This window comes from Pseudopodoces humilis, chromosome 3, assembly GCF_049639895.1.
Source record: "Pseudopodoces humilis isolate 2021_Gansu_Grassland_sample_001 chromosome 3, ASM4963989v1, whole genome shotgun sequence".
Classification (NCBI taxonomy): Eukaryota; Metazoa; Chordata; class Aves; order Passeriformes; family Paridae; genus Pseudopodoces; species Pseudopodoces humilis.
The window spans coordinates 19,392,569-19,416,387 of NC_142202.1; the positions used below are offsets into that span (position 1 = coordinate 19,392,569).

The 23,819-nt window shown below is 37.7% G+C and overlaps 1 protein-coding gene across 1 annotated transcript in view; it reads left to right on the forward strand.

The window, feature by feature from the left end:
* The window catches only part of GPATCH2 (G-patch domain containing 2), a 121,363-nt gene that overhangs the window by 65,764 nt on the left and 31,780 nt on the right, over nucleotides 1–23,819 (forward strand). Inside the window, exons 6-7 of the mRNA XM_005523327.3 lie at nucleotides 20,550–20,614; nucleotides 23,241–23,280. Of these exons, the coding sequence (XP_005523384.1) occupies nucleotides 20,550–20,614; nucleotides 23,241–23,280 (105 nt within the window). The remainder of the gene's footprint in view (nucleotides 1–20,549; nucleotides 20,615–23,240; nucleotides 23,281–23,819) is intronic.

Genomic DNA, 23,819 nt, shown 5'->3' on the forward strand with positions numbered 1-23,819 from the left:
TGCATTGAGGCTCTCACTATAGCTATTACTATAAAACGTTCCCTAAGTACATAAAGGCTCTAATCGTTAAGATTTTTATTACCAGCCACACATACAGAGCTGCAAATTGCCTTGTTTCAGATTTATTATGTATTACTCTAGAAATTCTATAAAGATCAAAAGAACTGATTACAATGTTGACCTTTGCATTAACTCATCTGAATTTAAATTCAAGTGTTTGATTTGGGAAAATAAGTCCATTTATCATAGGTCTGCTACTGAGGGGATTGTGCAGCCCTGATTGGGAGTGCTGAGACCAAATTTATTTATTGAGCATGGGCTTGAAAATTGTTTGTAGGACAAGAGGAACGAAAGTTTGACCTGCCATTGTGTCACACCCAGGGAACAATGTGGCAGCTACCCTTTTCAAATATCTAGCAGTTTGTTTTTGCTGAAGAGCAAACAGATATTTATCATTTAAATACATTTAACTACTTAAAAAAAGGAAGCCAGTAAGCCTTTTCTCCTCATGAAATAATTAACTATTAAATACAAATATTGAAGTCTAGCAATGTGGAAGGAGATGTGGCATTCTAGATCTTGGCATTTCCTTTTTCAAGTTTTGAAAAATTTTAACACTTTTGCAGTTTGCTGTTTTGGACATATAAATATTTATGAGCGTACATTTTAGAATTAACTCCTTAGCTAGTAGAAGGATGATAGCTTTATCAATTAATTAATTGTAGCTTATTTAATGTGCATCTCTATATCAGCTGAAAGGCCAGTCCCTTCAGAAAAGTAAATAAGTGAAAGAAATTTGAACTAACAAAGCTGGAATCATGTATCCATACTACTCTCTGTAGTGTGTAGTAGTGTTCGCTTTCTTAGGTGAACTGCTAAATGTGAAGATTTTGTCCAAAAACTGCAACTTACACATTACAATGTTGGAGGTGGCATTTTTGTGGGCTTAGTCTGAGGTATTACTGTGTGAGAAACATAATTTACAACTTAAAGATTTCGCCCCTCTGTTTTGGAACAAACTTGTTAAATTTAATGCAAAATTAAAGCAATTAAATTCTGATAAAATGTAAGTCCTTACTTGTTGATCTGGTAGCAACAACACATGTACAGACAGGGTGCCATGATGGAAGAAGTTGTTTGTAAAACAAGACATTTTTTTGTTTGCATGCTTGCATTTTTACTCTAAAGCTGGTAAATGCACTGATGCCACAGTGATAATGCTGGTATGTTTATAACTCTTTTACTTGGTTTTTTTTTTCAGTTTAATCTTAAGGAAAATATACATTATAATCAATTATTTCATCAGAAAATGCTTTGGTTGAAATTTCAGTATGACTGTGTTGATGTCCCACCTCACTCAAACTATTCAGTTAAAAGAGACAAGTGGAGATGAAATACCATTTCTGGTATGAAAAGAAGCTTGTCTTGATGTGTGAGTTGCAACACTTCATACTAAAGTCACTCCAGACAGCCAGCAGGAGGGGTAGGTTTGAAAAAATAAAGGTAGTATTATTTCCACTCCTAAAATGATACATCCAGATCTGCTTAAGATGCCTAACAAAGTCTCTTTTAGGAAACTGCTGTTCAATTGAGGCATTTTTATTTATGGATCTGAGTCATATGGCTGAGAAATTAAATATTCTTAGTGGAATTGCGTTTTTTGTCTATTAGGAGCAATCAGGCTATTAAGATACGTATATATTGTTTTATATATATGTATATATCATTATATCATTAACTAAAAGTGACACTGCTGCTTAGGGTTCCTAGGGCTTTCCATTTTCAAGTACTTTAACTCTGTTATTCTGTTGCTGCATGGCATCTTTAGAACTTTTAAAACTTCATGTTTTGAACTTCAGATTTTCACTTCTAAGAGCCAAATATGAGTGATGATCCAATAATAGATGAGAACTGCTTTAATGCATGCAAAGGATTGTAAGCACATCCTGTCCTAACCAGCCTCAAGTTTTAGAGGTTCTGAAGTCAGCAAACTTTAAAAACAATTGTGAAGGATGTTGTCTCATCTCCTGTGTTTATTCTCTTTTAGACACCTAGTGAAAACCTAAGTGCTCTATTAAAATAAATGGCTGCGTCCTTGTGGAAATTAGTGGGGGTTTTGTTTGGGATTTTCTAGGTCTTTTTAGTCTACTGCACTATGTGTTATCTGCACCATTGTCTGTAGGTTTATGTTCTTGCTATGTGAGGAAATGTACTCCAAAGTTGAAAGGAAAGAGCTCCATTGTATTAGGGGTAAGATTTCATTCTGCTCAAAAGTTGATAGACATTTATTTAATGAGAGTTCCTGAGGTACTGCGCAAACTTGAACTTTTAAGAGCTTCTTTTCCAAAATTGTTAAACTGGGAGGCAGTAGGAAATTTCTTTACTTAGGTCCCATATTTGTAACTTTTTACTTTATTTTATCAGTAGAAATTTTGTAACTCTGCCATAGATCTCTTACAGCATTTTACATGGTTTAAAAAAAAAATAAATAGCTTTTAATAGAGACCAAAGCCTTTTGAGAGGATGCAAAAAAGGCTCTGTAGTTCTGTACTGATCAGAATCCTAAAGCACTTCTGGGAGAAAATATTCTTCATACAGAGAAAAGTATTCTTTTGGCATGAAGGCATTCATTGGTTGACTCTGTCAGATGAAGGAGAACACTAAAATGTTTGGGTTTTGAAAGTGGCTCCTCATTTAAACTGGAGTAATTTCCAAGTATAGTTTGAACTATACCTATATACCACATATACCTGCAGAGTCAAAATAGAATTCCTTGGTCCTTCTCACCCTTGCTACCAACCCTTGGTCTTTTAAATTTTAAAATGGTAAGCCTGTTGGCATGATAAAGAAAACATACTCCAGTTGTCTGAGGTTGTTCTGGGAGGATGTCATGTGTCAGTCTTCATGTAATCAAGGGTTTTTTTCCCCTGCTCTTCTCTGTTTCTGTGTTTACCATTTGACTTCACTTAACCTTGAAGACAGAATAATTCTGAAATATTTCTAAATTGCAGAAATAGCACAAATATTCAGGTTTAACAAACCACAATGTTACAGAATTATTTAATCAATACAGGGCACTGCATTGTGTTGTTTATTTTTCATACCTTTTAGTAGATATGATTTTTGCATAGTAAACTGTGATCTTACCTAAAGATGAATGAAGCTTGTTCAAAGAATTCCAGGAGTATGGAAGAATCCCACAATAAAAAGGAGGAATTTTTCATCACAGTAAAGTGGTGCTATAATTGTGGATCATACAAAATTATAGGAAATAGCTGAGATTTTAAGGTAAGATACAAATGGAAAATGTATGTTTGCTAATTTAGTCACAAAGTATCTCTTTACTGAATAGTTTCATATGAAAGCTTCTGTAACTGATAGACTTTCACTTTGAATCAATGAAAACAGTAGTACAATCCCCATATCTTATGATAGAAGTAAGTAGGTATTTGGTTAGAGCAGAAGCTTCCAGAAGTGATCCCTCAGATCTGCAAGTGAAAGTAGGAAATAACTCTGAATTCCTGTAGTAGACTGAAGATAAATACAATTCTGGAAAAGGTTTCATGGGAATAGTAATTAACCCTGTACCAGAGATAAAGTACGTGTGTCAAGTTAGATGACTATGAAATTCTCAGGGTTCAGGACACTTCATCGTGTCTGAACCTCATTTAGTTGATGTTATAGATGATAAGCCAGGCAAAGGATGTATGTCTGCATCCCCAGATTTCAGAATTGGAAAGATTTTTAAATTTTTTTTCCTAAAGTTTATCACGTGTGAATGTTGCATTTCCAGGAGGGTGCCTTGAACCATGTGACTAATGCCATATTTTACCCCACCCCACAGAACAGGAACTCCTTCAGTATGCACCATCTTTTGATGGGCAGATAACCTCTAATTTAGTAATAAGATGTTTCATTCCTTATGAATATGAATGACTTTGATAACTTTCCAGAATTTTCTGTAAGTTTTCTTTTTTTCATTCAATATTTTCCTTAGTACGTGGCTATATGCTGGAAGACCTTGAAAATGTTCCCAAATATTTCATGGCACTTACGGCACCTTTTCAGTGAGCATCTCTTTCTTGCCAACAGCATTCTGGTTAATATATCACTGTATTTTTATTATTTTTTAAATAGTTTATAAAATGTCAAAGTTTATTTTGTTTTGTGCTGCTTAAATATTTGTGGGTCATAATACCCAATTCAAATGACTGTTTCCCTAATTTTTTCTTTTTGGCAGCCTACACAATTTAATGCTATCAAGCATATGATATGTACAACAGAGTTTTCTGACAATATATGCAATTTATTGAATGCTGCCATCAAATGTAATTTCATAAGAGATTCAGCCAAAGTTGTGGATGTTCCTTGGGTTTTTTTCCCATTAATTGAGCTATTTATAAATTCTTTATACGGAGTTCTACCTCTTCATAAATGTTACCATTTCCAGTTAACTTTGTGGAATGCATTATTTATGGTGTTGGTGTCCAGTTAGTAAGTGAATAGATGAGCAGCAATTTTGATTTGTTGGGGTTTTTTTGAGAAATCTGGGGATCATATCAACAGTTTGGAGCATGTCATGTTTCCTATTGTTGAGCCTGACTGCAAACTAAAACAGCATTAATAATGTGCCAAGTTACCTCAACTTAGCCTCTATTCTGCTGTTCAAACTTTTGGGTGTTTGGTAGGAAATGGAATAGTCTATCAACATAGTGTTGCTTCAGTAGCTAAATTAAAGGTGCTGATGCTGAATGCTGCATTTAGTGAGCAGACATCATAGGTATGCTTTGGCAGCAAATGAAAACTTAGTAACTCACTTCAAAAATTTTGTACCGCAACCAACTTGAATGGCAAGCAGCGGGTTCAGCAAGGCTTTGTGTTCGTGGTATTTACTCAGCCATCTTGGGAACGGTAGAGAACATGAATCTGGTTATATTGACTTGATGCCTTTGACCCTTGAACAAAGCAGAGATTCAAAGAATTCCTCAAGCACCATTTATAAAGAGATTGTTATTGTTATCTTTTGACAGTCTATTAGTGTTTATCATGCAGAAAAATTCTGTAAAGGTGTACTTTTCCAAATACTGACATTATTTGTAGTAATATTTGCACAAGAATTTCATTCTGGCTAATTTTCCTATTCCTTCCCTCCTGCACTAAAATAAAATACATATTCCAGCCTCCCATAGGACAATGCTTATTTTTTTTGTACTGGTAGTAAAAATACTTCCCTTAACTAAAAGTGAAGTTTGCATCACAGAGATCATCAGATTATACCGTGAATAGTCTATGAAAACCTCTGAACACATAAATTTTAAGCAGCAGGGCTGTGTCGCTCTGAAAACTCAGCTTCTGAGCTTGCTAACATAGTTTTCTAAGGACTTTCCCAGGACAGTAAATGTAAACATAGATATGTGTACATTCTTTCTGTTACACATCTTCTGATGGGCATTTCTCATGGCCAGTGCAGTGAGAAAGTGTTATCCTGACCATCCAATCCCTGGCCATGGTAAGAAGCCTATAAATCCTGGGAGGAAAAATAAACTCTGCTCTTTCCTTCACCACACCTCAACCTGTGTTCGCGTGATCAATTGATCTTCAGCGGTAACAGGGCTGTCACTCATAAATAGCTGGTGAACACAATTTACTTCCATTTCCCTGTCTTGGGATGTTGTTTTGGTGAGTCATGTCATACTGTTATACAAGCTGTAAGTTTTATGGACAATTTGTCTTTATTAGGGACTAAGTTAGTTCTAGGTGTTTCTGTAATAACATGACCATAAAAATGTAAAATTTTGGGGTTTGGTTCAAGATCTTCTCTGTGTCAAAGACCCTCTCTTTGGCTGCTCTGATTTTTTTTGTCCTTTAATAGTAGAGAAAATAGTCTTCCACCTCCTCAAGAGAAACTTAGGTTTTCCTCGAAGTTTCGCTAGGAGTTGCTGATAACCAAAGGCCAGAATTCTATCATGTATGATGTCTGCCCTGAGGTGGGTAGAAAGTCAGTCTTCTCCCAGACCTGGCAAAATGTGCTCTACTCTTTTGTGTCTGAAAATCAGTGCTATTCTCTGTGCCCTGCAAACATGAAACACTTGCAACAAAGAGAAAAATGTTCTTTACTTGATCCTCTATATGATCAGGATCCAACGAACCAGGTACTCCTTTTGTTCTTGTTTCTACAGTAATGTTTTGTAAGTAGAAGATATGGTTTTGGTAGGAAAACATTTCCTGTACATGGTTTTATCAGCAGTTTCAGAAGCCTGAGGCAACTGATGCATTGTAGAGTCACCAAAACCTATTTTCATGGATCTGGCCAGAAAAGTAAAATTGATGCTGCCAGAGTCATCAGGGAGAGAGAATTGTCTTTCCTCCGTGTAATTTCCAGGAACAGAAGAGCCTGTAAATGAGAACAGTGCCCTGATTTCTGTCCTGCAGCAGAGGTAGCCACTTTCCTCACTCACACAGACACGCATCTCGGGAGTGCTTAAACTCTGTTTTCTGTACATTGTTTTAAATTTTCCAAGAGAGCAAAAGTTTTTCTCATACTGAGCACAAATTTCTGACAGAAACACTGTAAAACTCCATTTACTTGATGGCACAAAACCAGCAGTGCTACTTCATCTTGCTGGAGGAGAGGAGAGCAAATAGAAGCAGCATTCTGCTCCTGGAACACAGGCTTCCCTTCCTTTTTGAATGAATGTTTTGGGATAATTATCACTGTAAAGCATTACAGGTTTAAGTTACTGTAAGGAACTCTAGGCTCATCTTAAGATCATACTGTGATGTTTTCCATCTTACAGGGCTTCACACCATACAAAGAGAACTTCAGAGTACTCATACTGATAAGGAGGGATTTGAGAGTAAGATAATACAACTTAGTCTTCAAATCGAAGTTGATGATGACTTTGCACAATCCATTCATGAGCTTAGCAATCAGTAGGATACATCCTTGGAGTCCGCATTTTGTTAGTAATTAAGAAATGCAGTGCAACCTTACTCAGTGTCAATATCCCAGTGTGGCACTGCTATTAAACCTTTAAAGCTTTAGAGTTTATTTTAAAATGTATGAGTAGCATTCCCACTTTTGAGGGTTTTTTTTCCTATTAGAACCTCCTTGTTTCCATTTTTCTATAGTAGAAGTTATGAATTATTTATATTTGAAGACAAGGTGATGGAAAAGCTAGAGAACGTCTTGATAAGAAGAATTATATTTATTGTAATATGTTTTAAAATACATTTTATTTCTATGTCATATTGCTTGGGAAGAAAATTTGAAAATATATCTTAAGCCGGAATTTAGCTTGACCTTAAAAATACCCAATGAAAAGTTGATTTCTGAGCTTCTTTCTGTTCATCTCTACTTGTGTTTACAATCTGAAACAATGGTTATAGTTGTATATTAGAAGTTTAGATGGCAGAAAAGTAGCAAATACAGAAGGATTCCTAAAATCTATTAGTCGTGTAAGCTTGTAGTGTGAAACATTTATGTACAGATCAGTTCAAAATAATGAGAAATGTCATCCACATACACACTGTCAATAGTGAAACTGTCCAAGTTTGTGAATGAGGCTCCCCTACAGCCTTTTTTCTGTTGTTTTACCACTGTTGTGAGCCCTTCTGGTGAGAATTTCACCTGAAATGAAGAAAAATTGTTTTGTGAGCACTAATTATTTAAATGTCATCTAACCTAAAGGATAAAAGGTCATGCTTTTATTTTAGCAGTTCAAATGTGTAAATTTCATAACATCTGTTATTGATCAAACTGTATGGATTTTGAAAAGGCTTTTATTCCAAATCTTAGCAAAGTGCAACCTTTTAATTCACAATCTTCTGATAACTGTTTTCTTCACATGGGAAATTTTTAGGTACACTGCTATCAAGCATTCTTGTGTGCTCGGTCTTCATATAATCGCCTTCTCCTGATAATAGTTCAAGTTCTGCCTGGTTTTTGTTGTCCAGGCTGTAATACAGCTCACTGGGTTCCCCTTGGAAAAAAAAACAAGGTATTGAGTTTTTCATGCAGATGGTACTCTAACAGTTCAAGACTTTAAACCCAGGCAGGACTGCAAGTGTTATGATAGGAAACCATTTGGTGGCTGAGAGGAAGAGGAGAATTATCCTAGCAGATCTGTCATGGGTTACTAATTCTCACCAGTTTCCCAGTCACTCTAAGTACAGTGGTATGGAAAAGGTGGAATCTCACTGTTCTTCTGTTTGCTACATGCTACAAGTCCTTTTTCAGGACGACTCTGGGCTTCAGTGCAAAACTGTCAGTGGGGCATTCTGTTTAATTGCAGTGATTGACCATTTAATTTTCATTTCATTTATAGACTAAAATCCTGCGTCTTTTTTTGTAAATAAAAAGGCATTACTTGCAGGCTGCATTCTCGTCAGTATTTTTCATGTTTTCTGATGATAGAATCTAACATTAATATGTCTATGTCTAAATATATTCATGAGTGTATGGATTAATGGAATTCATGTCAGCATGTTTAAAGTGAGTTTTAATGTGTAAGTAAAATGGAAAGATTTTAAAGCAAATTATTTGGCTCAAAGCTCCATTTATATGGTGTATGTTTCAAGCTAATAATCAGGGCTTACTGTGGGTCAGCATGTCATATCCCAGTGGTGTCTGTTGAGATGGAGGGTTATCTTCTATGTCAGCTAGATAACCCTGTGAACAATTTGGAACAGTGGAGATAATGGGAATGAATTCTGAAATGAGGTGGAACTCTGGGATGGGGCAGAATTCAGAACAGGAGCTGGAAATATCAGGAAATGCAGGGCTGCGTGTGAGCACCGTGTGGCTGCTCATGAAGGCAATCACCTTTTGGCATCAGTAGTCACTTGTATTTGACAATAATCCTTCTTGATAAGCTGCAATTAAAAAGTGGGAGAATGGCAAATCAGGTACATACCCGTAGAAAAAAGAAAGGTGAAGTTAAAAAAAACACTTCCTTGCTACTGACACTATTTTTATTTATCTAATTTTTTTTTTTTAATTTTGATATAGACATTGCGTAATAATCTAATAAGTGTTTTTGCCGTGTTTTGGACAGCTTTTCTCCAGGCTGTGTAGTCTACAATTATTGTGGTTTAAAGAAAAAAAAAAATTAGTTTTTGGGGGTTTTTTTTGTTTTGTTTTTTTCTTTAGAAAATATACTTTTTATGTACTTGGAAGAAATTGTAGGTGTTCTTTGTGGCAATAGACACATTTTCATCCTTCAGGTTTTTTAATTTCTTTTTATTTCACCGTATTTTACTGATTCTAATTTTATATATAAGGAAAAGACCAAATCTGTTTCACATTCCTGAAAAGGCTATGTGGTCTCTGGGTTCACACATCTCAGATACTGCAGCAAGCTTTCTGTTTGTGCATCTGAATCAAACTGCAGATACTGCAATTGAGCTAATTCACTCTTCATACAAAACATGTAACTTACGTGAACAGATTATACACTACTTGAGTTTCGGGTTTGTGTCCACCTTAAGAGCTAGCACAGTACATCCTGCTAAGTTCCATTGTCATTTTGGAAACTGGACTACTGCATGTATCTGTAGCATGCATTTGGAGAAATCTCAGGAGCACTGGTATTAAAGGCATTTTCCCTTCTCACTGTTGTATAACTCATCTTGTGTTTGCTGTTCATTTTTAGCGACAACCTGAGTGAATAATGTAGCACTGACAAGCATATTCCTTCTGTTCCATTTCTTTCCACACTGGATAACCTCAGCTGTAACTCAGAGCAAAAGCTTGGTGACTCCTGTAGCCTTTGGTCAGCCAGTAGAGGCCACTCACAGCTTGCAACTGAGGCTGGGCGGCGACTTGGAACTGGGGCTTTTGTTGTGTGCTTGGGTTTGAATCCACACCGAGCCAGCTCAGGCTGCCATGAGCTGCCATTGTACAACTGGTACCTGCAAAGGGCTCTGTTAGGAGCAATTCTGCTCAGATACATAAATGCATTTAATATTGATGTTTTTCTGTGTCCTCTAATAAGTCCCATGGCAGCAGGGAAAAAAAATCACCTTCTGTGCTTCAAGCAGTCTCAAAGCAAATGCTTTGGTGACGTCCTTTGTTGCTGGTACGTAATAACATCTTTGCTGTCATTATATTTAACAAAGTAAGGAAATACTTTTACAGATCACTTTTGGGGGAACGGAAAGGAGGGTCTTGTTTAAATGTTTTTTCCTGTTTTTCCCAAATGGAATCTGCATCTCCCAGATCAAGGCTAGTAGCTAATAATCTCCCAGATCAAGGCTAGATGCTCTGCTACTTCTGCCTCCCTGTATTACTGTATGGGTAACTTACTTATTGATAATAATTTTACAAGATAAAACATTATTTCAGCTTTTTAGATTATTCTTAACTAATAAGGGCATAGTCCCAGCACTACTGAAATCAAAATCCCATTGATTTAGTGAAGATTTCACCTAAGAATAAATTTCATAGCTAAGGAGACAGATAGAATATCATTATAGAGATTTTATATATATATACATATATATATATATATTTATGCAGCATATTATTGGGGCACTTAATTAGTAGCTCCATTTCCCAAATGAGGTAAATCTGGCTTAATTAAAATTAAATTTGTTAAACACTAGCTATTTACAGTGTACTGAAATAACAAACTTTTGCCCATTGTTTTGTTTCACAGCTGCCTTGAATATTTCCCCTTTCCTAATATAAAATATTGAAATAGTGGTGCTGTTTGGTGTGTTTTTGCAGTCAGTAGAATCTTACATTTGCCTTTTTTTAAGGAGCTTGTATTTAAATTTATATATAATTAATAATAAATATAATAACATAAAGAATATAATAAATGTATATTTAATTTAAATACAAGAACTAATATTTTCTGGTTTATATTTTCTTCTTGAGACTTTTAAGTCAGTCCATTTTTTGCAGTGTTGTGAGCTGTTATTGGAGGCATAGTGCCACACAGTACTATTTTGTATTAACATGAACCTCAGAAGAATCTCTCCTACTGACTTTCTTGAAGATGGGAGACTTAAAATTCTCAGTTTACCTGATGCTTCCCCACAGACCAGGTTTTTTGTTATGTTATATATTAGTATTATTTCCTCTAATAGCTCCTCCAGCATTACTGTATTACACACTTAAAGACAGCAGGAATGCACTAATATATATATGAATATTATATATATATTATTACAGTGCATCATTAAACTTACTCTGCCTATTCTATAGTATGTAAAAACTGGTCCCTTTGACAAAGATTTAAGACAAAACATGGTGTGGGATATTTTCTGCTACTGTTACAATTAAAAACAAACAGAAAATGTTATACCCAGGCCAGTCTACTTTCAAAAAAGTACTTTTTTGTTTTAAATTTATATTTGTTTAACTTCAAACTCAGGCTTTGTCTTAAAAATAGCAGAGAAAAATTGTGAAATAACAAAAGTTTACAAAGAAATTCCATTCTTTGCTTTTATACGTGGGATTTAAATTTTCCATTTTTCTCTGAAGTAGCTAGGTTCTTCTTTTCTTCTTTTGGTCTCTGATATTCTCATGGTATTCCTTTTCCATCTGTTAATCATTCAGTTGAAAGCTGTATATCAAGAGATAGAGGCAGTTTGATCAGTTGTGTGAAAAGAAATGTAGAGAAAACTCTTAACTGTGTGAAATCACTGGAGAAATTGGGGAGCTGGGACATATTCTGTCACGCCAAGAAATTTACTGATTCCTATTTTCTCTGTTTTTAAAAATACCTTAAGAGAAAATGGTAAAACATGTACAGGGAGATGCCTGTTTGCTTTAGGATTAATATCCATGTCTTTTGGCTTATTTTTCTTACAGTTTTTACCTTTCCCTATCATTTGCATGTATTTTGCAAGCAGAATTATCAGATCCATTGATTTTTGCAACACTGTGTTAGTAAGAGTTTAATTTTAAATAAATGTGACTAGAGTAGCAAGAAACTGGTATAGAACTATTCTGCTAGTGAGCCATGGCTTCATAGAGACTTTGCTGAGTTTGAGCATCACTTAAAGGTGATCTGTACATTAAAGAGATGCTTCTCTGGAATGGTCACTTTGGACCCTTCAGTGAGAGTGTGCTTTCAGAGGGAATAACAATGTAATGATAATGTCAAACAAGGATTATGTTCCAGTAATGTATACTGTGAGAGCTATTCTTGTTTGCATAGTTTTCTGTATTGCTCCAGGTCAAATGTGCTTCTGTATTTTTCAAAGATGCATTTTAAATCCAGAACTTTGTTTAGTGCATGTACTTTCCGAAGTTGCTAGTGGAGAAGTTATAAATAGAGTAATACTAAATAGGTGCTGAAAATAATAAGGTATTACTTTTAATCAGTTCAATAAAATATGGAGAATAGATTTTTCTCTATTTCTTCCCTTGACATAGTTTAATTTCCTATAAATTGACAGTTGCAGATCTATGAATTATGAATTTAACATTGTCATGCTGCAATTTCCTGCAAAATCCTCTTCTCCATGATTTGATTTCAGTTGCATTTCATTTTGGAAAACAACTTCTTTGCAGACAATCCTGCCTGAGAAAATGGGATTTGCTATGGAACTTTTTAAGTTGTAGTTGATCATAGCAGTTAATTTATAGAGCAGAAAAAAGGAACCTGTACTTTCATTTAGGGAAGCAGTTAGCTTATTTGTGTAATTAGTGTCCAGCAAAATTTTACTGAAATTTTGCTGGTTTTTCCTGCTATGAATGTGGCATATTGTGATGGTTAAGCTAAGCTTTCAAGTCAAATGCTTTCGTAATTATTTATGTGGCTTTTTAAAGCACATCATAGACTCATTTAGATTAGAAAGGACCTGTAAGAAAGATCAAGTCCAGCCATAAACCCAGCACTGCCAAATCCACCAAATCATAGCAAGGAAATAACATCCTGTAAAAAATGAGCTCAGTAGTATCTTTTCATTGCACATGCTATGGAGTGCTTGGCGTAAAATCTAATTCAAAAAGCAAAAATATCACTTTCAGTGTTTAAAAACTACTTAATCTGTAAGAAACTTTCTTTTTCAGTAATGGAAAATATATCTGAGGAACAATTATGAATAGGATATAGTCTGTTTTTTCAAAAATATTATGCCTTAAGATAAAACATAAATTATGAACAGGGAATGTATTTGCTCACATGACTATGTGATAACATGGGAAGAAAGGGACAAGAAGTATGGATGAGTATGCATATTGTGGTTGTTTATATTATTTTAAATAGTAAGAAAATATTGAGTCTTGAACACGTCCATACTTGGGAGCTTTGTATCATAGGTGTCTTAAAATAATTGATGGTTTTTCATGGGGTATTAACTGAATGTAACTGAACATTAAAATATACTTCAAATGAGAAATAAGAATTGTTATGCAAGTGTAGCATATTTTTGTCTTGCATTAATGTGTTGTGTGTTTTTCTTGGCACATGGTAGTAGATTTTCTTTAAACTACAGCACATGTAAATTAAAATAGCACTATCATACTTAATTAGAAGATGCATAAATTGATCCACTAAATAGATCCTTTTTTTATTTCTCCAGTCTTGGACACTCCTTAGCCTGTTCATATGAAATAAGTGGTGGTGTTCAAGCACCCTGTGACTGAGCTGTGGACACTTTGCTCCCTGTCCCTCGGTGGTGTGAGCCACTCAAAAGTGGTGATGATCTCACAATATCCAGCACTGGTGCAGCCTCCCCTCCAGTGTGTGTGCAGTTCTGGGCTGCACAGATGAAGAAAGATATGAAGGTCCTTGAAAGTGTCCAGAGGAGAGAGCAAGGCTGTTGACAGCACTGGGAGGCATGTCCTATGAGCTGTGGCTGAGGGCTCCAGGCTTGTCTGGTTTGGAGGAAAGGAGACTGGGGGGTGACCTCTTACAGCTTCCTGAGGAGGGGAAATAGTGATGGCCTGATCTCTTATCCCTGGAACACAGAGATACGAATGTGGGAAGGGTGCAAAGCTGCACAAGGGGAGGTTCAGACTGGACATCAGGAAGCATTTACTTACCAAGGACGTGTTCAAACACTAAAGCAGGACTGAGAGACATGGCTGATGCCCCAAACTTGTTGGTGTTTTTGGACAATGCCTTTAACAGCACACTTTGAATTGGTCAGACAGTTGGTCGAGATGATCACTGTAGGTTCCTTCCAGCTGAAATGCTCTTTTCTCTGTTAATGGCGTTTTAAAACGACAGTTGAGGTGCTCAATATTATTATTACTATTATTATTATTAATCCTCTGACTTGTCCTTTTTCTGTTTAATCCCACTGTCTTTCCTTATGTCATTTCTGAAGTTTGTCATATGTAGTATCTTGCCAGGGAGGATCAGGTTGGATATTAGGAAAAATTTCTTCACTGAAAGTGGTTAATAATTAGAATAGGCTGCCCAGGAAAATGGTGGAATTGCCATCCCAGGAGGTGTTCAATGAACAGATGTGTTGCAATGAACAGAATGAACAGACATGTCACTTTTTGATATGGCTTAGTGGACATGGTGATACTCAGTTGAAGACTGGACTTGAAAATCCTGGCGGTCTTTTCCAGCTGTGATTTTGGGCAGCAGTATATGGTGTTGTGTATTCTGAGGCAATACCCTTTAGTGTTGAATATTTTTTCATCTTTCTGTGTCCATTAGTTTAGGTCATAATTTCTCAGGCAAAGCTGTCTTTGCAAATCAGGAATACTTTTTCTCTGAGTTGGAGAACCTGTGTCTCAGACATTCTATGAACAGATGCAGCCGTAACATGTCATCTTATTCAAGTAGTGGTGAAAGGACTTGTAGCCAGAAGAGACTAGAAGTTCCAAAAATGACCCTAAACTTTATTAATATTTTTATTAAGATTTTTGTAACAGTGAGGTAGCAGATGAAGGGGAGTGAGGTTTGGTTTAGATTTTTGCACCCTAGGTAAATTTTGCGAGCAGGAATTAATTTGCAGCAACATACTGTGAATCTTACAGTAATCAGCAGTGAATTTTAGGCAAAGGTCTGTACGTGTGTACCTTGGGTGTTTAGTTTTATAAACATTCTGTGGCTGTGTTGTAGCTGAAGCCTTCTGGGGTGTGCAGGAGTGTTAAAGCTGAAGATCAATTGATCACGCGGACACAGGTCGAGGTGTGGTGCAAGAAAGAGCAGGGTTTATTTTTCCTCCCAGGATTTATAGGCTTCTGACCATGGCCAGGGATTGGATGGTCAGGATAACACTTTCTCACTGCACTGGCCGTGAGAGATGCCCATTACAAGACGTGTAACAGAAAGAATGTACACATATCTATGTTTATAGTTACTGTCCTGGGAAAGTCCTTAGAAAACTATGTTAGCAAGCTCAGAAGCTGAGTTTTCAAGGCAACATCTCACCCTTTTTGGTTTAACAAAAAGAAAAGAAAAAAGAAAAATGAACAAAGAAACTAGCAACATTATAAACAATCAAAAAATAAATTATAGAAAAATACAATACTCCATACAATCAGAAGGCTGTAATTTCAGGGTGCTATCTCACCCTTTCGTTATTACAAAAAAAAAACAAAACAAACAAAAACCAGAAAAACAACAGACCCCAAAATAAATGAAACAAATGTCCAACATCAACACCTGCTTATGGATGGCTCTCAATTTGGTCATGGAGGCAGAATCCATGGCCAAATTGAAAGGTGCCTGGGAAAACCTATGAAATGCTATGACAGCAGTCTGTAATTCTATCAGTTGGGCTGATCCAGCCTCATGACTCTCTAAAAAAAACCCAAAAAAAAAACAAACCCAAAAAACAAACCAGCGACATCAATGGAAAGATTAATGTAATAAACTTGAGGAGCAGAAACTGCTCGCAGAACCTCCTCCAGCATCTACTGTGCCTCTAGGGTCAGTGTCAGAGGTGACTTTAAAATCAGAGTCCCCCTTTAATAGACCAAACAAGGGAGACAGTTCTGTCATGGTCAGTCCCATGTAAGGACACAACCATGTAAAAGTCCATTAATATTTGGACATCATTCATGCAGTGTCTGCACTGAATGCAAAAAAAAAATAATTGCACCTCCAAATGCAGGACTGTTTGTCCCAATATCATTTTGACCCTCAAATAATTTCAGGGAGGTTGTAGAGACGAGCAGCAGGAAACTGCTCACAAACTCCAGAGAGGGCTAGAGCCCCATATCATCGGCAAATGCCGGCAAATTTTGCATGCCTTACAGCAAAATCTCCATTGATATCTCTGTGTGGGCTCAGCATTAATGACAGCTGGCACCAAAAAGACAAATTTCGGTCTGTCGTCGGGATGCAAAGGAATTGCAAAAACAATCCTTCAGATTCATGATGAGGACTGGCCAATCAGCAAGAAGCATGGCAGGTGAAGGCATGCTAGCCTGCAACATCCCCATGCTTTCCATCATAGCAGTAACTTTCTGGAGGTATTACAGCAACCCCCATTTCCCAGACTTCTTGATACAGAAAACAGGAATGTCCCAGGGATTGATTGAAACTCCAGATCACCGTGATCCAACTGTTCTTGCATCAAGTCACGGAGGGTGACTAGTCTATCATGAGAGAAGACAACAGAAAATGCTGAACAAAGAGTCAGTCTCAAGTTCTTCTTTGTGTTGAATGTGTCAGCATCGGGTCCATCAGCAAACTTAACAATCGTGATGTCCATGCCAGTGTCAAAACCCACAGAAGCTAGTCTCTGACAGCATCTCACCAAGGATGGACGGGGTGCAGACCCGTTCAGGATGACCCCTGGCTGTCAGAACAGCAGTCCGTGAACCCAGGGAGGTCCAGGGAACCCGAAGCCACCATCTCCCCGCAGCTGGGTCTCAGCTCTGCGAACATAAAACTCAAAAGGCACAAGGTGAGCAAATCCAGGTCCTGCAGGGATAGAAACAGGAGGCAGGAGTGTGGAACTCATGGCAGAAATGCACCCCAGGAAATCCAAATCAACATCCCCTAGGTGAGCAATGGTGCCTTGGGCAGTGACATTCAACCACGCCACAAGAAGAGCACTCATGGCCTCACCCACCGGACCAAAGCATTTGGAAGCACATGGAATGCCTGATACGCTCAGCTGCACAGTCATTTTACAGGAGGACAAAGTCCACAGGCCAGCCGAAGAGGCTCCAGCAGCCTGGGACCCCTGGCCCGTCAAGGCCACTGGCTCCGTCCCCGCGGCATTACCACCCGAGCCAGTGGTAAACAGCTCAGGACCTTGGTCTGCCACAGCCGCAGGAGGCGACGGGGGAGGGCCGGCCCCAGCCACAGGCTCGGGTGATGCCTGGGAACCCGAGGCGGGGGGGTTTGGAAGCAGCTCGGCACAGCCCACTCCCAGTGTGGGGGGGGCAGCGCTCGGAACCGCCCCTAACAGTGGTTCCTCAGGGGTGAAAGGTCCAAGAAGCGGTGCCGGCTGCTCCTGCAGTGGAACAGCGTGCGCGGCTGCCGGCGTGGGGCCTGGGCCCGGCCCGTCCCCCACCACGGGGCAGGGCACGGCCCAGCCGCAGCAGGGACACGGGATAGACCCTGAGGCATCCCCCAGAGGCAGCGCCGCCCCCGGTTCAAGCACCCCCCCATCGGTCTGTGCCGGGAGGGCACGCGGAGGCGGGGGCCCCGCCCCGGGCTTCCCCCGCCGGGGCGCAGGCCGAGGCGGCGTTACACCCCCCGGGTCCGCGGCGCCCCGGACAGCCTGCGGGCAGGAATCCAAGGCCACCTCAGGCTTACACCGCCGCGGCGCTGGCCGAGGCGGGGTCACGCCCACCGGTCCCGCGGCACCCCTGTTCAACCTGCTGGGGGCCCCGGCGATCCCGGGGGAGCCGACCTCGGGACCCGACCTCAGAAAGCCGCACCTTCGCCAGATCCCGAGCAGCCGGAGCAGCCGGGGCTGATAACCGACCAGCAGAGCCTCGATCAGGGAATCGCCTAAAGCCTCCCAAGCTGACTGCGAAAAAATCGCTTCAACCACAGGGAAAAACCCCTCAGTTCTCCCATACTCACACAATTGCTGAAAGTCAGCATACAAAACATCAATCCCTCTTTGATCATGCACTGCACGCCATATCTCCAGAACCAGGCCCTCCGTAAGAGAAAGCCCAAAACCACCCATAGCCACAGGCTAGACAGTACCCTGTAACACACGTGCAAGATACGTCGGGGTTCACCAGTTGTTACTGCTGAAGATCAATTGATCACGCGGACACAGGTCGAGGTGTGGTGCAAGAAAGAGCAGAGTTTATTTTTCCTCCCAGGATTTATAGGCTTCTGACCATGGCCAGGGATTGGATGGTCAGAATAACACTTTCTCACTGCACTGGCCATGAGAGATGCCCATTACAAGACGTGTAACAGAAAGAATGTACACATATCTATGTTTACAGTTACTGTCCTGGGAAAGTCCTTAGAAAACTATGTTAGCAAGCTCAGAAGCTGAGTTTTTAGGGCGACACAGGAGAAACCTGAACACTGTACTTTGTGATCAGTTGTAACTGTATTCCAAGCAAGTTCATATTCTCATAGAAATTGGTGGAAAAACCTACTTCTGTGGTTTCTATATTATTTTAAAACTGCCAATTTATCAAGTGAATTTTCTTGAAATTTCCATGCTTATTAAATTTCAGATTATGTATTTTGAGTAAGCTGGAAACTTAAACTTGTTTCCATAAGTATTGCTGCAGGTAAACAACCAATTTTAGTCCAGAAAATAGCTTTTGCTTCTGTCAACATGTTGTTTATTTTCTCCCTGAGATAAAAAGTTCGGTTTTCTGATATTTGTACCAAGATAAAGTCTGTAAACAAGATTAATATAGTGTGGAAAAGGTTGTCAGCAGCCCTGGCAAAGGAAATAAGTTGCCTGTACACAGAACATACTGTAAACTGAATAAAAGTGTCAGGTCCACCATGAGATAATGTGATCATGAACCTCTAACAAAGCATGACATAGGCACAGTCTGCTTTTCTTATAGCCACAGTGTAGAAAATGGATTACTGTATTCCAGGGATACCCACTGGAATAGCATGAAAACCTCATTTTGAGATTAATGCAGGATATAACTCTCAAGAGCTGAGCTGCATGCTTACTTGTAGTTTTAAAGTAACAGTTTAGTTATTAATCTTAAAATTTGGAAATTATATATTAAAATATTGGCTTATATTTCCAGGTCTGTCTTTGTGAATGGCCATTTCTCAGTTTTATTATTAGATGAACTATGACATTGAAACAGTAGCATTTGGTCAGTGTTTTATTATCCTGTGGCTGTGTAAGGCCTTGATCAGTCTAGTAAAACAGTAAATTCCAACTGGGAATAAAGCAATGGGTGCTGTTCTCCCATGTAGCTGCTGTGATTTCCTCTACTATGATTTGTATGTTTGCATAGATTTTTCAGAGGTAAGGTATTACCAATTCTTTTCAATCCACATCAGCCAGAAAAGTGACAACACTTTATTGTTTCTCAATTCAGCACTGAGTGACATCATTCTTGAGGTCAAAGAAGCAGATTTTGGTCAAATACTTTAACCATGTGGGGCTTTCAAATTACTCAGTGAGCACTCTTTGAAAGCCTTCCAGACTTGGAGCTCTGACTGCCCTGCCTTTTCTCCATTACAACACCAAATTAATAGGTTTTACTTAGAGCGTTGAGCTCACTGTTCTTCTAATAATGAGTAGGCTGCTTTTCTCCATGAATCTCCAGCTTATGTACTTTTGGCAAGCCTGAGTCATATAAATGTATTACCACTGAGTTTTTGTGGTCTCCTGAAAAAACTGGAAGAACATCTGACTTCATTCCCACCTCTGGTTATCTCCTCACTATAAAATTATCTCCATGGAATGGAAAGTTTGTTCCTTCATTATTTCCATCAGGAATAGTTTGCCTGCTGCTCTGCTTCCTTGAGCACGTCTGTCATGAGTTGTCTCTTGTTCTTCTGCTTTTACCAATCTACATATGCACATGAATTAAGCATTTTGCAAAAATAAAAGCAAAGCTGTTTGAATTCATTCTTGAACAATATCAGAATGTCTTCATCTGCAAAAGTCTGCGTGTGCTTTCATGCATTCTGAAGATCATTCTTCAATTGAGGATATTGTGTATTTTAGGTTTCAGTGTATGTAAAGCCATAAGAGAAGGACGACAGTATAGTTTGGTAAAAACTAATTTTACCTTTGCTTTCTAGCTCACGTCAACGTGAATTTCAAAAGCTTTGTGTTGGGAGGTGTTTCATTTAATAAATGCATTGCTGTATGAGCCATAAATAAGGACAGTATGTTGTCTATGATTTTCAAAATATCTAACTTTCCTTTTTTGGAGGTAAAGTACTTCATGGACTTGACAGAAAGGTAGCTTAGGTCCTGGAAATCTGTAAATGTCTTTATGTCTGACATCCAATCAGAACTGCACATAAAGGATTTTCCTTCATCTCATATAGCACTTTTTGCTCTCAGACTTTACTTAAAAATTGCAGATATTGCTAATTACATTTACTCTATCTAGTATACTGTCTCTATTTTTTATTTAGTGTTTGTGATGTATTTTCTTAATAAGCAATTAGTTAAAGACTTATTTTTTTCCTTCATGTTTCCATTAGATAACTCCAGGACCAGGCAGTAGCAGGAAAACAGTTCACTTGTCCCAGGATTCTCTTCATCATGAGTGAGTATCAGTGACAGGAGTTACAACTTTTTTGTTATTATTTGCTTTACAATGGTACGTCTGCCCCAAAGCCACATTTTACAACTGCACAAACATGTGATGAGAGCCTCAGCTCAGTAACATGATGGTCTTTATTTAATAATAAATATTTATTCAATAAGAGTACTTACAGTCCTTTTTATTTCATTTTCTATTTCTTAAGGAAACATAAAATTCAGTGCTTTGTAAATGTGTTTTTATTAACTTTCTTAGTATCCTTTCCTAAAATACAAACTTAAGGCTGGATAGCAAAAATGGGATGCGTGAAAATACTTAAGCATCACATCTTTGAGTCTTTCATGTGATGTATCATGTGAGGAAGAAGTTTATCATAATTTTCACAAAAAGATATTGAATTCATTTTTTTAACACATGTAAATAATAGAAAGTGTAATTAACTTTGTTTAGTTACTCTAGTGTGTCATTACTGTAAACTTTTATTCTCTTCAGCTGACAACACTTAACAGCATTATTTATTAGTTACCTCTTTGGAATGCTTAGAAGATTACATTTTCCTTTCTTTTTCAAAGCAAAACTAAAACACAGACATACAGGATGAGGAAATAGTTTATTTGGAGATTGATTTATGTGTTTTGACTGCTACTAGATACATCATCCACAGTTTATAACAAAACTTGCCAAAGCACAGATACTACAGCTCCTCAGTACCAACTGTTTTACACCACTAATCCACCTGTTTCATCTCATAACTTGATAATGTGTGTGTAAATTCAAGAGGTTTTGATTTCATTAGTTTTTTCTACCAGTAATTTAACTGTTACATTATGGGCTTTACTTTTGCTTGTTTTAAAAGAAACAAGCAAACAAATAGTGCTGTAATTAAGGGAATTGACAAAAAGGTAAAAATCAGTGTGATGTATCACTTTTGCATTAAAAAAGGTCTTATTCTTTTTGAAGGGTTTTTAATATCTAAATATGAGATGCATTCAACTTACTCTGATGTATTTTTTCACTAGAAATATGCTTTACTGATTGTTTAGTCTGTAATTAACTGGTTTGCCATGACCCACAAGAGTTTTTGTGGAGGATAGCCCAGTTTGCTGCTGCTCCTTGAGCATTGGCTGTTCACACTGGTCAGATACAAGACACTAATCTATTAGATTTTAAATTTAAATCTAACCCATTATATTTCTAATTTTTATCAGCTCCTGGATGTTTGTGACTTTATTTGTTGAATCACTTGCAAATGTGATTCACTACCAGCATCAAAGTTGTGTGTAGATAAAATCTCCCAGTTTTCACCAGATTTTGAACTTTGAATGCAGTTGATGAATATTTTGTGTCCAAAATATATAGATATCTGCCTTGTCTCAAGGTTTACTTTTGACTTTATTGCTGTCATCTCTTTTTCATTTCCAACTCCTTTTCCTTAATCACCAAGTAGAAAAAGTAGTATGGATGTTTTGGTGACAGCTTGTCTTTTATGCAAGAATGGTTGACTGCTTATTATCAAACTCAGAAAAGCTAAGTGACAAAAAGCCACAAAACTTTCAGATTTGTGACTTGAAAATAAAAGGGATTTAAACCAGACAATTTCATGGAATCAGAATCTTTTCAATATACTAATTGAAATAAAAATTTAAATGGCTGCTTGGGGGAGAATATGGGACTAAGTTATATTGAATGGAATCGTTTAAGAAGAAGCATAGAGAGGTTAAGCTGTGATCTTTGGTTACACTTCTAGAGGAACATGCAAGCACAGTAGCAGACAGTGGGATGCTCTTTTTTTGTGCAATATTGCAATGGATGGAATTATTTTATTCTTTGACCGAAGCCTATTGCTTGCTTATGCAAATAGTATGTAGATACTACATGTAACTCGAGATCCCCCTTGTTGTAGGGTTTTTTTTTCTTTCTTCTTTTCCTTTTGCAAGTGTGCAGATTTGTATGATGCTTGCTCCAGCTCCATTCAGATGGTAATTCAGTTCTTTGTGACTACAGTGTGTATGTGAATCAGCATTGTCATGCTTTTACTGCTGTTGAGGGAAGAGGCACATTGTTACACCCCTGTGTGTCAAAATCTTACTCCAAATTTCCATCTCTGTGAAATAAGGCCATCACTAGTCACAATTTTGCAGTTGTATGGAGTGGAGATACTCACTGGGTTTTCAGACTTGGCATTTCACTTTAGATTCAAAGTCTGACCTCATTTTTTGAAATAATACATTAACAACAATCAGGTAGTCCAAACTACTTTAAAGTCTTTTCAGCTATAACCATCAATAAGTATTACTTCAGTACTAAATAAGGAATTATTCTAATTTATGGCATGTGCATTGTAGTATATTAAAATACCATCATTTATGTATTATTTTAGCTTGTTTGACAAAATATAATTACCTATAAAGCCAGCAGCTACTCAGAAGTGAAATCTGTGATGCATTCTTCCGGAACTGTTACAAACTTTTGAGTTCAATAAAAATACCCCATTAAAATAAACCATGGCCAAAGGCTTTATTTTCCTGGCAGGCAATAAAATACCCAAAAGCACGCACAGACTGGTCATATGACGGCATGTGCTTTGTTAGTTATATTGTTAAACCTGTCTTTTCTTTTTCTCCCACAGTCACTGGTTTAGCCCTGGGGCTAGGAAGGAACATAGCCAGGTAAGAACTGCTTTGATCAAGAACAGTTTACTTGAGATGTATAAAGAACTTTAACTACCTCTGCTCCAGAGGTAGTGGGCTAATACTTTAAGAAATTGTAAATAGAGCAACTATAATTTCATATCTGCTTGGAAGCAAGCATATTAACAGCAGTGCATTTCCAAAATTCTCTTGATTAAAACTCTTTAATTAGTCACTTAATTTCACTTAAGTATTCTTGAGGTTTTAACATTCAAATGAAAATTCTGTTTTGTTGGGTTTTTTTTTAATCATTTTGTCAATTGTGGTATCTCCAAAGGTTACCTTTCTCAAAATGCTGGAAAGCAAAACATTTCACTCCCAAAATCAAGAAATGCAGAACTAGTTACACAAGTGGGGAGGCTTCTACATCAAGATCTTCAATTCCATTTTTCTGCATTTCATTGGTTATAATGACTACAGCAGTAAAAAAAAAGGAGCTGTTAAATCTTCATCGTGATTCAGATATTGGTAAAAATACCTTATGTTTGTCTGCTGAGCCCCTGAAGTGCAGTCCCTGG